Genomic DNA, 16,534 nt, shown 5'->3' on the forward strand with positions numbered 1-16,534 from the left:
TAAGCCCTGATTATGTGAATGTCATTCAATTCTAGCAGAAGAGTAATTTATAGACAAGGCTGTTGACCGTTGATGATTCAAATATAACAAGTGACCGTTGGAAAAAAAATAATATTTTATTCCCATGATACATCAAATCAGATTCGTGTTTAAAGTATCATTCTATCATTTACAGTATACATACAACTAATACAATACATTAGTGTACACAGTTTTGATATAACGTATACAACAACAGAGCCTACAACTTTGAGGGTACACTATTGTGAGAACATATACCTACACATAACTAATGAAATTTGTCGTAATCAACATTGCGGAGTGTAATTCCCATATTTCGTTGGGTATGGCTTTCCATAAACAACACCTTCAACGCCCTGTGAAACCAATGGTGTATGGTTAATAATTTGTTAGCTGTCAAAACGAAACTAATTAACAACTTTATTTGGTAATATAACTAGGTTGCAATAATCTTGTAAATACCTTTGATTTTCCATAACGACCTTGGTGAATGTGGTCTGATTTTATTGCCTTATCAACACTGTCTTCACAAATCCTACATCCATTAGCTTTCCAGTCTACGATACTTGCATGCCTTATCCGGTCTAGGTAAATAATCCGCATCAAATAACAATAGGAAATCATCGGCTGTTTCTTGATTGAAGGATTAATTGCACAACATATCTTTCTTTGTTAAGGAAACTTACCACGAGTAAAAGTGCTCCGCAACCTAGCACCTCCCAATTATCACTGTACTTGGTAAGCCACTCCAACATGTACTTACCCCAATTATATTCATACGCATTACTAGCGTTATTCAGATAATATACATGGGAAGAACTTATCCAAGTTTTATTATCCATTGGACAAAGCAAGACGCCCAGTGTGTACAGCAGAAAGTGTTGCTTGAACATTGACTTGTTATGTTTCTCAGACCGTATTTTCTGATACACCTTAGAACGTTTTACGGCACCGCGCAGCGAATTCTCCTTGTAAATTTTTTTCAGTAGTTTGAATTCTTCGTAGTAAGCCTTCTCTGGATAAAAAAAGATGTCCCCACCATTGTCTCCTAAAACCCATCCCACCATTTCATTATCCACAACAGTTGTCAAGTCCTCCCTTATTTTAAGTGAATGGGTTACAGGATCAAACCTTGAAACAATCCATCTAATAAAGGATTGATCAATCTTTGTAACGGACAGATTAAGCAAGTTGCCAAAACCCATTTCCACGACCCAGTTTCTTTGATCCTCATTCAACTTCCCAATTAGTTTAACAAAAGAACTAAGGTTCTTGTAGACACCACCAGGCTGTCACAATAAGCATGTTTAATTATTTTAACGAACTAAAACTGTTGGTGAAATCAAAACATAATTTATATTCACAGGTGTCTATGATCAAAAATTATTGTTGGAATCAGATCAATAATAGCAATATGATATTAAGTTACACAGCAACAAAAATAATCTGTTAAAAAACCCCCTACGACATACACCAACATAAAAACTAAACTTTACAAATTACGGTCATGGCAATTACAAAAAATGTGTACCTTTGGTAATGTTGTGGCATCAATTTCTGATTGTTCTAGTATTTGATTAACTACCACATGTTTTACCCTTTTACGACAGGCCACATGCTTCTTCCTTCTTCGAACATCTGCCTTCAAAGGTTGTTTATGTATGATATATACATTAATCATTCGACTGGTGAATGCCACCTCTTTTAATTTGTTAAATCCGTCTCCATCCACCAGATCCAGCAATTCGTCATTCAAACATTTCGGAGGACCATATTTTATTCCATAAACATCATACCCAAACCCATCAATTAACGCCATCAATCTCTCGGCTGCGAACTCATTTTCGATAAATTCAACGGTGAAGGATTCACCATGTTTGTAACAAAGTTCAGGATAAAAAATAAGCTTGCCACCGTGGAAGACGTTAAACACTGCACTAGTAACTTCACCCATCTAAACTTGACGACGTATATGTTTCAATTCAATTAAAAAATTGGAGACTTAATTGAATACATGGTACTAAATAACCTAACCACCATTGTAATTGAAAGTATAAACAACTCAAAAAATGAAATAATTAAGTGGAAAACAGTGATGCAATGCATCCATGTAATTTGTCAGGGGAAGAACAAAAATATATTGTACAATATGAAATTCTCCATGAAATTTTCAATAATATAAACCAGTTGTTTGGGCCATCTAAGAAATACATGGTTTGAGCCCATTTATATTGATTTCGATTTAAAAAAAAATGAAACAGCTGTCCCAGCACCAGGAATCGAACCCTGGACGTGAGTAATTCAACAACATACATAACTATATTAGCTACGGGTATCAGCACGGTAATTGGACGTTCAAAATATGTATTAATGGCTATTAACGCTACAATGGTATAAATACTTGAAAAATGTCCTTGGGATGTAGGGATCGAACCGAGCACTACGGAAATGGAGAACGCTATCACTATCAATTTCGTAAAGGGTATCAGCACAAACATTTTCGTAAAACAAATCTATTTAACAACAAATAAAGTGTGGGTCGACTTTTCACATACGATAATAACAAAAATGATATTTTAAACTAAATTATAAAACTGAGATATTTTCCGCTGTGACGGTGCCTGTAAATATACAAGATACTCAACCAAATCAGAATTCATGGTTATAATGAACTCAAAATCAGTAATCACCTTGATATCCCCATCGCCGGCAACAGGATAATTACAAAACATGCACAAATCGATGACAGAGAACAAGCGACTATGGTTGTAAGTATTCCGGCCAACATCACAAACTTTTCCAGCGACTACTACGGTGGGGATTTGTTTGATGAAAAAAAAACAATTAATTGGTAGGTAGGAAGTTCAAGTTTAGTTTGAAATTTGAATTAAAACCCTTTCAAAATTTTCAGAAAATTTCATTTTAATTTGAATTGAAAAAATTTGGGCCCACAAAAAAAGATGCCATTTCACCCAATGAAAATGGAGTGTGCAAGATCCATTTACACACTGAGTGTGAATATACTGGCTCCCAAAAAATCGAGTAAAAAGTGTTGTACTCTATCCATTTCAGGATGATGTTCCTGTTTCGTAAATCAATGCAAATTTTTCTCCAACTTTGACTACAAATATCTTTAATCTCACATTAGCAAAAATTATAAAAGCTAGATATTAATAATCTACTCACCTAGACAAATCAAACTAGATCCCACATGACTATATATATTCTTATAGATTAAAAGAAATTTAGAAGATCCTCTCTTTCTTAAAAAAGTCAAAGATTTCAAACAAGAACATCATTGTGGAACGGAGGGAGTAATACGGATCGTATTGCGTATTATGAACGGGATACCGCCAAACATCACCGTTTAGCTTCCCGTGCAAGAGTAAATATTGCCGCTCAGAACATAATGCTCGATTAGACATTTCACTACATGTTTAATATATCGAGTAAACACTATTCATGCAAGGGTACTATAAATCCCCGCATAATTTGAAGGGAAACATACACAACAATTATCGGAGTATCTAAAAGATTTCTTTTGACCTCTTTGAAATCCTTTATTGTAAAACACGTTATCATCAGCACCAATTTGCTCAAATTACTCAAGAGGTAGTTTTATTGCTTTTTCAAATTTTAAATTTAAATCCAACTATCAAATTATTCATTACTCAAAATTGGTACGAACACCAATATTGTTATGGGTAAATTCTGTAAGTCAAAGTCAAGGATAGCCAACCAATGTCAACGACGGGATCAAGCTTTGACAAAGACGAAGACTTGAAGAAGAGAAGCCAGTTTCGACGCACGAAAGGTGCACCAACTGCTATCTTATTTTCTAGGAAGAGATAAACGTGGGAGACTAAGTCCCTACCCAACTAGACACAACCGTTAGTGGGCTGAACTGAAATAAAGATATTGAGCAGCTAACTCTGAAAATCAAGGAAGAAGATCTTATCACCTTGCAACGGCTAGGGATTAACCCTAAGCACCACCTATATGAAGGGAAGGCATCATCAAACAAAAGACACACTGCAACCTAGCTGTAAGGAGGGTGTTCCCAACATAGGGGATCCTTCTCCTTAAATGCCCATGGCCCTTTAAAAGCCTAAGAATTTACACTTGTTAGGGTGTATTAGGATTTGAATTCCTGAGCGTTTGGAGGACCTTGAATTAGAATTGATCATGTCATCACGCTTTTTTACAAGAAACAAGTAGGAGTCGCCAATGAGTTTTAGGGAAACTCATAAACCTCGTTCATGCCTTTTTCCCAAGTAGAGTTCAAGGGATAATTAGCACGAATCGTAAGTTTACCATGCCCAAATTGGTCTACATAAACCATAAATGAGTTCGGGATCGAAGGTACTAAAATAACGTTCCCTTTAGAGAAGAATCGCTATTCTAGGCCTAGTGCGGCCTCTACTAGCTCTTCCTTTTCCACAATTTCATCACCAAACAATACATGCAATGTGATACCTAAAACTAAGTTATTTGATTTTATTTACATGCATCAATCACGTAGGAATTACATCGCAAAGTCGTTATTCTTTATTTAATTCAAATTCGTGAAAGAAACAAAATAAACAAGATTTTCCTTGGCTTAGGTGATCAATCAACAATTAATTATTCAATTCTATTCTTTTTTAACGCAAGATACTATGTGGAATTGATTAATTAAAAATCCGTTTAAAGTGACCAAACAACACTAATTAATTGATTAAAGTTCTTTTAAACAATAAAAATAAATATGATTGATCTAAGTGCTCGGGATTTACCACTTCTCTTTGCTAGATCTCCGTTTAGAACACTTATGGACTCCTTCTTGTTCGGGAACTTCCACTGTAATAACAAGTATAAAAGGGGTGAGTTTTAGGACAAGAGGGTTTAGTAGCACACAAGTTCACAAAGTTTCTGCCAGAGTTTTAGGTTAATTTCTGTCTGTTTGAGCCTCGTATTAAACCTCTATTTATAGGGAATGGGTGCGATTAGGGTTTTGAACATTCTGCCGTAGCAAGTGTCGCGTGCATCTGGATGAGTTGCGCTCGGCATCCCAGCGCAAGTAATTTGGTTGCGCTGCTATAGGCAGCGCAACTGAATGTCTTGCGCGCGGCATTATGGTAAGATTCGAATCTTCCGCAAGCGCATCACTAGCAGTTGCATTGGGTGTCGCGCGCAACTGAATTAGTTGCGCGCGCCAGACCAGCGTGACTCATTGAGATGCACGCGGATTTTCCGCGGCAGCATTAATTTTTAACCTAGGCGCCTCTAAATCCGTCATTTTTAGGTCTTAAGCTCGAGCTTAAGCCTAATTATGATCGGGCTTAGTTAATTGGACCTTGTTGCATTTGTTTTGGGTTAGGCTAGTCATTTTTGTGTCTTTGGGATTTAATCAGTCATTCATAAGTATTCTTCACATTGATCTAACACGAAGATGGTTTTATTTATCGTCATTGCACTTCCTGTCGGGACAAGAGGCCAAAAGCAGATGTCTATAGTTAGCCCCCACTTTGATCGAGTCTAGAATAGACGAGGAACAAAGTAGTCAAGGAAATAAATCCGAGACTTAATCTGCAAAGTTCTTAAAGAGTAGAGAATCTTTCAGAAATGTTTAAGGTTGTCGAAACGATCCCTGATTCGCTAAGTGTTTGAGACAAGTAGCTATTAAGGCTAGAAAAAGTTATTTCTAGTCTTAACGCGCTAAAGAATCTAGATCGATCCTTTGTATTTGTCGAACACTTTTACAAGTAAAGGTGTAATAGGTGATGTTAAGTCATGAGAAGAGACTGGTTTAAAAAAGAGTAAAAGGGGATAATTTCCTCTCAATCATGTCATCGTTTGTCTAAAGTCTCTCGATATGTCATTGAAACTTTAGCTTGATTTTAACAAAGTATAAAGATGATAAAAGGGGTGTTCGGCTTTCGCAGCCTAACATTTGAATAAAGTTCTTGACAATTTGCTCATCAAAACGCAATACTCGGTGTCCACAAGATAGAAATACATGTCTCGGGCATATATCCAAATCCAGTGAGAGAGAAGAAAATCAGCAACTCTCTCAGCAGTTTTGTCCACAAGATGAGAACACGCGTCTCTGGGGGCACGTGCCTACATAGGTGCGTCATCGTTTTTTCACTCTTTATACAAGGGGTGGACGACACCCTAACTGTCCAACAAGCTAGTAAGCTCACTAACTGTCGTATTTGCTTTCTTTATACAGGGGGTGGACGACACCCTAACTGTTTGGTAAGCCACTAAGCTCACTAACTACCGTATTTGCTTCCAATCAATTAAGAAGTGTCTGTTCTCAAATGGTTTGGTGCGCCTGTCGACTCGTGAGCTAACACCTAAAGTAAAGTAAGGAAATTCTACCTTTTAGGTACGAGTGGTAGATCACGTAGAGTTGGGAAGAGGTGAAATTTTACGCAACACCTACGCCATACACTTTTACGCCGCATGAACGTCATCCTTTTTGCTGTGGACACCAAAAAGAAAGAAAAGAACGTGACATTTCTGAAGTCAGTACAGTAAAATGATAAACCTGTCTATGCGAGCTTTTACAAAAAGCACCACTACGGAACGTCTTAAGACACTCTTACGAAAAACGTCCAAAACGTATGCTTAAGGAAGGCCCAAAGCACGGTGTGCATGCGGGAAAATGCAAAAAAACTATCAAAGAAGAAAATAAACAATAAAATGCAAAGCATATTAAAGAGATTTTGATAATTTGCGTGCCATTACGTCTAACAACGAGCAAAAACTGTTGAAAATAATCAAACGGGTCAAAATCTGGATACCGGTCATTGCACTCGACATTTAAATCAGCAAAAAGAAATCGCTGAGCGCGATTTTCAGTTTGCATTCTCTCTCTTATTCCTTCACCATTTTCGACCCTTTCTCTTTCTAGAAAGCTTAGTTTTTTGCAATTTTGGAAGCCAAAGGAAGTAGATCTCGTCCTCTACTCATATTTTCCATAATGTAAGTTTTTTGCCAAAATTTGTTTGATTTTGAACTTAATTGGGACGATTTTCGAACCATAAAACCCCAAATTTCGAATTTGGGGGTTTTTTTATTCGGTCCATTTTCTTGAAATTGTTTGTTCCATATTGTTATGCTATATTGAAGGAGTTTTGCAACAAATTTCATGAAAAATGGTTAAGTATTGAACCTTGTATGAGCATTTCTTCGTTTAAGTGCGTTTTGCGACTTTTCTTCAAATTTGGTTCGATTTTTGTTGTTTTGCTTGCTCATTTTGGTTATACTTGCTAATTATGAAGTAAATTATAGTATTAGAACTAATTTTATCTTCATAAGTAATGTTTTAAATATTTTTAATCCGAAAAATTGGGTCGAAGTATACTCTTAGCTTATTCTTGCCATATTGGAACTTCAAGATTGTTTGGTAGACGATAATTGTGTTTATGTTACTATTGTTCGTCTAAGAGTAATTGATTCTTTGAGATTTAGGAATATAATTTCTTGAATGCTTAGTTGAAACTGGTATAGGATGGCTTTTGTGGGTACTAGAAGCCCCCATTTACTGAGTTTAACTGCAAGTATAGTAGCCCCCAAGTATAGGTAGCATTCGATTTTTGTGTTTTCTCCTATCGGCAGACGTTATGCTGTCGAAATGGGTCTAGAACAAGTATATCACCTTAGTTTAGTCTTTAGCAAGAAAAATAAACTAATAAGGAATTTTATCCGTTCGTAGCATGGATTCGCCTCCATTTGTTGATGCTGAGGAGGTTTTAAGAGGACCCGTACATGACAAGGTAATTTTCCCTCGAAAGAGAGTAACACGTCCTCGTGAGGAGGTTCGAGAGCGACACGTCGAAGTTGATCGACGTCGCTAGGAGGATGTGGTCTGGGAGGCTCCTCCCAACTGGGACTCTAGGGTCCTTAAGTGGGACCTATACCATCACGTTTCGATCAGGAGTTGGCGCGGCATAGTGAGTTCTTTTGCGTCTCCATTTTTTGTTTCTCTCCTTTACATAATCAAACCATAATAATAACTATTTAATAACAAAATTTAATAAAGATTAAAACTTGAAATAATATATAGAGAAAGAAAGAAGGAAAGAGAGCAGAAGAATATACAACACCCACGGCTGGCAGCAGGTGCGACGGTGGTGGTGGTTTCGGGCGGCAGGTGCAGCGGTGGTCGTGGTAGCAGAGTAGCGAAAACCTTTTTTTGTTCTTCCAAGTGTACATGAATGTATAGGGGAAGCAAGTAGAATTTGTTTTTTTATATATATAATACTATTTGTGAATCCGTAGGTAGTAGTAGTAATAGTAGTGTAGACACCTAAAAATGTCTCCCCAAAAACCAAACCCGATGATGAACAACCTTTCACCACCATTATTGGTCGGGTTGAGAATTTAATCTTTGGAGTGCTTAAATCCATGTTCATTCCCAATACATTTCATAAACCAATCCAATTCCTAGCCCATTTCCCAAATCATAACTTGTTTTTCTCTTTTCGTGCCTTTAAACCCAAAATAATTCATTTTGTGTCCTTTAAAATCATTCATTTCTTGTCCTTTTTATAAAAACGTTTAGATTAGTTTATTTTGGTCCATAATCTGGGTCCAATTACTGAATATTTGGATGGGGCTTGAAAAGAAAAGAGCTTTCTAATGATATACTATAAGCCCAAATCCGAGTTATAACGAATAAGTTATGGCTAAAATACTAAATTGAGTCCAAACCGAACCAAAGCCCCCCTTACCTACGATCCAATGATCATGTGGAGGGTCCAAAGGATTTAGGGCCTGTTCATATTTATTAAACTGAGCTGAACTGAACTGAACTGATTGGAGCTAAACTGAACTGGACTGAACTGAACTGAGCTGAACTGAAAAATTAAAATGCATAAAAATATATGAAAATGTTTATGAAAATTAATGATAACTCTGTATTTTAAATTATTATATTTTAAATTATTAAATTATTAAATTATTAAATTTTTGTTTATTATATTTTAAATATATATATATATATAAATAAAAAGAATTTTTTAATATTTTACTGTAGTCAATAGCATATGCTACGGTTTCTCAAACAAAAAAAAAACTTTCTTTAATTATAAAAAAATCGTTTCTTTAAATTTTCTCTTGAGTAACCAATTTCAGCGATCCCTCCTCTCAAGTCTCAACTATCAAGGAGCAAGGTTTCTTTCAAATTTCTCGAGCGAATTACTAAATTGTTCTGCTAAACAAGGTTTGATCTAATCCCTTTAATTTCCATGCCGAATTATGTTTTTGTGGTCTGAGTTTGTTGTGATTTGTTGTGGATTTTAACATTGAATTAACTTTAATTGTCGAATTTTGCTAAACCCATACCCAATGTCATTTTTTTGTTCTTGAATATTATGGAAGCCATGAAAAAATTATGAATGTAGCCATGAAAAAATAAGTATAGATCCATTAGTATTTGCATTTGGTGTTGTATTGCCATCGTTGCATGTTCCACCTAAAAATTCAATATGCTACTGTTGTGATTTGATATGCTTCCATAATTTCATATTTTAACATGGCTCAAAGAATTTGTTGTGATTTGATATGCTTCCATAATTTCATATTTTTACATGGCTCAAAGAATTTCTCATGAAGCAGAGCATCCAACCAAACGAAGACCCACCTGATTAAAATCAGCAAATAATAAGCCATCAAAAATTTAATAATTTGTGCAAAGCTGATTTGGTGTATTTATATTGAAGTCAATTGCATGTTATTTTTGTAGTCAATCGCATGTTATTTTTGTGCAAAGAACAACGATAATACAACATGTTAAAATCCAATATTTAATTAAACCATTAGCCATCAAAGTAAAATTTAATAATTAAAGAAAGACCCACCATAAATTAGAATTAGAAAAACAGAGTATTACTACAAGAGAGAGAAAGAGAAATGGAAAACAGAGTATTATAAGAGTGAGTGACTGAAAAAGAGTAATAAGAGTGAGTGAGTGAGCAGAGAGCAGTATACGAAAAGAAATTGTGAAAGAGAGTAATAAGAGTGAGTGAGTGAATGATAGTACCCACAATGCATTAATACGTATACTAATAATGTAGTATAGTAATATTAATTTCATGTGTTTCTCTACTTATAATATAATTGTAGTATAGTAATATTAATTGTAAGTACTTAAACTTGTATTTATAAAATTAGTATACCCTTAATTTTATTGCTAGTTAGTTATTTTAGAAGCGTTGGAGTTGTCATGCAGTTTGTGCTTTAATATATATTCTTTCACTTTGGATGTTGTTTAGCCATATCTTGTTTGCAATGAGTACCGAACGGGCATCTTTCACTTCGGATGTTGTGACCATACTTTTGGGAATTCTGCCGGACCATGTCTCCCCAGCTGGTGGGAAAACTGATTGGGATGTTGTTGCTAGAACTTTAAACACCCGAACTGGAAGAACTTTACACCCCTTTCTATTATGAATTGGTTCACGAATATGAAAAAGAAACACAAAGCTTGGAATGAATTAAAGAACTGGACTGGTATTGGATGGAGCAATAATAATTGCCCTGAAGTTGATGTTCATTCTGAAAAATGGCAAGCCTTTGTTAAGGTATTTGTTAACTATTCTTATTATTTAATTTGAATATTATAGACATATATTTTTCCCTTCAACTAATATACTTCTGTAAAACGTTATCTTTTTTCAGCGATATAGATCCATAGCAAATACTTTTCTTAAGATTCCATTAGAGAATGAGGCGGAATGGGATAACATTTTGATTAGTGGGTATGCAAAGGGTGATAGATCTTTTACACCAGCATCACTTGGGATAAAACTGAAACAGAAGGAAGTTTTGAGTGTTGAAGCTAAAGCATCTTGTGTGATAATGATCATGAAATTAGAACCCACAACAATGACATCCAGGCTTGTATCGTTCCTAGTGAAACAAAAAAGCGAAAAGACCTTGACAATCAGCCCTCTAGGATATCTAGTAAAAGGTCCAGGGAAGAGGATATTGATGCATGTCTTGATCAATTGAAGCGATCCTCTCTAAGTCAATCTTCTAAACCCAAAAACCCTTTTGATGAAGTTCTCAATATCTTGGAGTCTATGGGGATTGTTGAAAAGTATGGGGAAGCTTTTGTTGTGGATATTCTTGATAGCTTTCGTAGTATTCCCGGTGCTATCGATCTTTTCTCCTCTTTGCGTTCTGATGGAGGGAGACTTCATTTCTTAAGGAAGCATTGTAAACTTGAAGATGATGCGTATAAGCCAGACACTTCATTTACTTCATTGCTTGAGGAAGGATTCTATGAAAACTAGTATTTTAAGTTGAAATAATTGTGTAACTTTATGGCTAGTTTTATGTTTATGATCATATTTTCATTATGGATTTCAGTTACAACTTATGTTTGTGTAATATGATCGGATGATTTCGTCTAAATTATTTATATTATGTGTGTTTGTATTAACTTTTGTTACCATTATGAGTCCAAGTTATTTCTTTTGAATTCCTCGTTTTTTTAAGCTTGTCTAAAGCAATTTGCAATAAATGTTTTGTCAGTTGTGTAGAATGGATGATGATTTGGTGGAAGAAAGTTTGACACGTATAGAATTGCATGAGCTAAGGAGATTGACGTCCCTAGTTGAACGGGTACCTTTGCATGTTGGTGGGAAAACTGGAAGTCAATGGATACATAGGATGCTGACAGGCCATCATAATTTGTGCAAAGAACAACTTCGGCTTAGTAGAGAAATATTTATAAGTCTTGCTAATACTCTTAGAGAACAACAATTGTTGAGAGATGGTAATGGTAAACATGTAGGCATTGAGGAGCAACTGGGGATATGTTTGTACATGCTTGCCAAACCTGCTTCCGTTCGTGATGTTGCTGAAAGATTTCAACACAGTATAGCTACTATTTTGAAGTATTTCCACGAGGTATTAGAGGCATTGCAGACATTAACTCAAATAATTCGACCATATCAAAGTTTGAATGAAACACCTCCTGAAATTCAAAATAACAACAAATACTGGCCTTTCTTTAAGGTACTTATTCACATTAAATTTACCTACATGTATAATGTCCATGTAATGACCATATACTTTTGTTCGTAGGATTGTGTTGGTGCCATAGACGGTACCCTTATACATGCAGTTGTTGCTGATGCTGTAGGCAAGGCCTTTAGAGATCGAAAAGGGGGCAAATCATGGAATGTGATGGTTGTGTGTTCACATAACATGTTGTTTACTCACATCAATGTAGGTTATGAAGGCAGTGCACATGTGTAGACACATAAAAATGTCTCCCCAAAACCAAACCCGATGATGAACAACCTTTCACCGCCATTATTGGTCGGGTTCAGTATTTAATCCCGAGAGTGCTTAAAAAATCGTATTTTATGAAATTCGTATTTTCGAACAGTCCATGGATTAGTCTTGATGATTGCTAAAAGCATAGATTTAATGTCAGCCCAAACCTCTTTTTTTATTTTATTGTCTTATTATTTATTTTTGGCCCAAACCTTTTATTTATTTCTTTTACTTATTTTCTTATTTTAGCCCAAATAATAATAAATCAGAAAATGGCCCGAAATTATCAATCGGCACTTAAAATGCTGAACGAAATTAGGGTTAAAAAAAGAATTTAGACGGAAAAACGGACAAAAAAACCTCCTGCATCACGGCAACAATTAACCGTGACACGGGAAAATCTCCCGTCTAACGGTGGGATTTCCCGTGTCACGGGACATCTGCTGTGACACGGGGGCATTACGTGTCTTTTCTGCGTAATCCCTAACGCGTTTTCTTCCCCGTTTGCTAAAAACATCCCGCGTCACTCAAAAATTGCACCGTGTCACGGGAATGGTTCCCGTCTGACGGTGGAACTTCCCGTGTCACGGTACAGTTTACCGTGTCGCGGGATACTTTTTTAGGGTTTTTATCATTTTAGGGTTCCGTGTGTTCCCTCAGCACATTTTTTCTATAAATACCCCCTCATTTCTGATGTACGGGGCATCAATCACCTCTCTTATTTTCTCTTCTAGGTTCTAGCCTAAACACTAGCCTACCCTTCTCTCTCAAAATACCTTCCTTAACCACTCCAAGGAGTCCGTACTTTACCCGAGGTTCTATCCTTAAACCACGGCGTGAAAGGTAGAACTGTTTGAGGGTTTGGCCCCAAATCAATTCTATTTAATTTAATTTGATTCCATTTTAATTATTGTTTTATTAATTTTCCTTGAAGTTACTAACGCGTTTATTGTTTTTATAGTAACAAGCAAACAAAATCAAAGTAAGGAATCATGTTCCTTTTATTTCTATTATTTTTCTAACGGTTTTATATTGTTGGATTTATTGTTGAATTGCTTCCAATATTAATGTTGATTCTATTATTGTTATTATGATCACCATATTGCATGTTTAAAGGGAATATGTAATTGAATTTCACGCCTAATAAGATAATTTGGACAACCGGTTTAGGTTCCTTTTTAATCTTGTTGTTTAATCAAGTGATCACAATATTTTAGAATTATATGTTACATTAATATTCAACCAATTTAGTATAATAATAGTTTGGAGCGAATTGAATTTTGTTTGTATGCCTTTGAGATCGCAGGAATACTTTTCACAATAAGAATCGAGTAGAGGCCAATACGGGCGAATTTGACTCCATGGCTCACTTCGTACCATCATCCCCAATCCTCCTTTCGTGGTTCCGAACCATATGGAGTTAGTAATCTCATGGATTATGAATGGGGTGTAACCTTCACGGGTTAATCGTTTTTGCCTTTCGTTGTCCCTTTTCGTGGTTGCCTTATAATGATCCGTGAACTGTTTACAAGTTCCTTAAAAACTTGTTGGCGGCTCCCTACTTTGCTTTGTCCCTAACCGTTGTCCCTAATCGTAATGTCAATTCACACTTCCTATGAGTGCCAAGCATATTCACAACATGCTATAACGTAGGCGCACTTCAAACGACGCCTAAAATTTGGCGACTCCACTGGGGAGGATTCTTGGTTATTTATCGATTTGAGTGATCGGTATTTAATTGAGATGAGTGGATGAGACTTGAAAGATTCTTGAATTGTATTCCTGCGATTTAATTGGCATCGTCACATATGCATATGCATATTGGTTACCTATTTTTCCACAATAGTACGTATTCTACGTACGTGGCTAGCCCAGGGGATTTAAGCTCTATCAACCCAAAAACGCTCATGGCAATAAGGGTTCATCCGAGTTTTTAAATCCACCCAAACCATGGAGTCGAGTTCGATTTCATCACGAACTCGCGGAGCCGCCCGTTGGCATACACCCTCAAGGGAGGCTGCCTTGCTAACGCGTCCAAACTCTTAACCATGGTACCCTTTGACACCCAAATAAGCTTGACCACCGTGGAACATAGATCTTGACTTTAGGTTGTGAACTTCATTGCATCATTCGTGACAATGTGCTTATGTGTGAATATTTTTATTTTTTTTCTCTTTTTTTTTCTTATCTAACCCTCCCTTTTTTATTAGAGTCGAGTCATAGATTTTTTTTTTTTTTTAAAAAAAATTTTGAGTCTACCCGGATTTTTATTCCGGTATACTGCACAAGCGTCAACTTGTTTTGATCATAGCCGAAGTTCTAGAAAGAGTTACGTGTCGTGCAACCTATGGATCTGTAGCCCCGAGTTTTATCTGTCATTGGGCCTTAGTTTCGTCCCAATCAGAATCACAGATACAAAGTTATAACCGATATACTACAGCCTGTCCAATTTAGGTGTCTTTTTAGTGTGCAACCTTTTTATTTTTATTTTTTCTTTCATGTCAAGCTAGTCTTAGCCAAGTCCTTTAATCCGTGTCAACTCGTATAACATAGGATTATAGATTTTTATTTATTTATACCCATGAGTCCTAACTCTTCTAGAATTCCACTCGTCTTCCTAGTTTCTTGTGATTATTGTGCTAACCTTAACATGTGTTCTTTGTCTTTGATTGTGGTTGATCTTTATTTATGACTAACGATTGCCAATGGACTGTTTTCACTTAGTAAATAGCATAAAAATTAAAATTGGACAAAATTAATCAAGTTAATTTGTCTTTTAGTCTTCCATGCTATTTGGTCTTTGCGTCCTTCATTTTTTTTTCACTACGTCCTCATGTCTAGCCATGCGATCATACCACGAGTCTTAATAAACTCACCTAATCACACATGTTGAGTCGTTGCACACACTTTGTCTTCGAGTAATGCACTATATTGTTTATGATCATATACTATGACCATGCATGCGTCGTTTTCCGTCGTAATAGGAATGAGTTGAGTATTTCCCATTGGTTTTGAAAATTCTTTCATACACTCTTCCTTTCCAATCCGAGTATTGAGTCATTGCATTAAGTGAGCTCATTTTGTTCCATATATAGTACTCGAGTTCAAGAATCACTAGGCAAGAGTTGGATTAATAAGGGGAACGTTTCTTCTTTTCTTCTAATCAAAGCATCAGCAATAACAAATTTCTTGTCCTTCTTGGCGATAACAAGTAATTCATAAGCATCCATGAAGACGAAGCACAAGACAAGTTTCCCATACAAGATTTCATACTTTTTTTCTTCTTTTGTTTCAACCCTTTCCCCTAATGAGTCTGGCATAGGTTCCCCTTATCCATGTGTATTGTCTATGTGTCATGTTTCTTACCTTTTCCATCAATGAGCATTTCTTTCCTTTGCTTGATCATGTCATTCAGCAAAAAAAAAAAAAAAAAAAAAAAAAGAAACAATTGCCGAACTAAACACATCAAGGTACACCAATGATTTGAGGCACCTTTGCAACCCTGTCATTCCCCTTAAACCATTTCAATCACATATCCATTTCTTCATCAACCACTTTGAGCCTCATCTAACATTTGGCCTTTATTTCTTCAACCCACATTCACATAACCCTGGGATGGGAAGGTGTACAATTTGTGTAACATTCAAAAAGCAAGTTCAAATTAAAAAAAAATAAGTAAATAAAAAAAAACAATGTCTAAAGGCAAGTGTTCCAATGTCTTTCATATGAACACGTCTCGAATTGCGTCTCTCATCGAGTGCTTTGTACCGTGCCTGAGAAACATGAATGCTAAGTGAGTGATGGACCGCATGATCCGGGATTGCCTACATTGATTCAAATGACCAAAAAAAAAAAAAAAAAAAAAAAAAAAAAAAAAAAAAGAAGAAGAAGTTCAAAGCAAAAAAATATGTGAAAAATAAAACTTGCAAAGTTTTCAAATACACAATTACACATCTCGGGGGGTTTCTCTCGGGTCTTGAGCCTTTTACCCCTTTCTTCCTTAAACCATTAGCTTAAACACATTACAACCCTTGAAAGACCTCTTTGAGGTGTACACACACTTGTGCAAAGTTCGCTTAGAGCTACGTTCGGCCTGATTCCTAACGGATACGTAGGCAACCTTACATTGAGGTGCGGCCACATTCATATTCATATCCATGCATGATCAAGTCATATCCAATGCTTATCCTTACCCATATAAATCTAGACTTGGGGGCTTTAACCCACGTCGCTT

At 36.0% G+C, this 16,534-nt stretch overlaps 1 protein-coding gene across 1 annotated transcript; it reads left to right on the top strand.

Moving 5' to 3' along the window:
• The first annotated feature begins 11,559 nt into the window (after positions 1–11,559).
• On the top strand, positions 11,560–12,279 carry LOC145613858 (uncharacterized). Its single transcript, XM_081668900.1, has 2 exons — positions 11,560–12,036; positions 12,106–12,279. Exons 1-2 carry the CDS (start codon positions 11,560–11,562, stop codon positions 12,277–12,279), a joined length of 651 nt encoding a protein of 216 aa, XP_081525026.1.
• Positions 12,280–16,534: the final 4,255 nt, after the last annotated feature.

Source organism: Chenopodium album, chromosome 25 (genome assembly GCF_948465745.1).
Source record: "Chenopodium album chromosome 25, dcCheAlbu1.1, whole genome shotgun sequence".
Classification (NCBI taxonomy): Eukaryota; Viridiplantae; Streptophyta; class Magnoliopsida; order Caryophyllales; family Amaranthaceae; genus Chenopodium; species Chenopodium album.

Bases quoted from the DNA above. Each gene is read 5' to 3' on its own strand.
- LOC145613858 (XM_081668900.1), top strand. From the start codon at position 11,560: ATGGATGATGATTTGGTGGAAGAAAGTTTGACACGTATAGAATTGCAT. The intron at 12,037-12,105 runs GTACTTATTCAC...TTTTGTTCGTAG, and splicing joins AATACTGGCCTTTCTTTAAG to GATTGTGTTGGTGCCATAGA.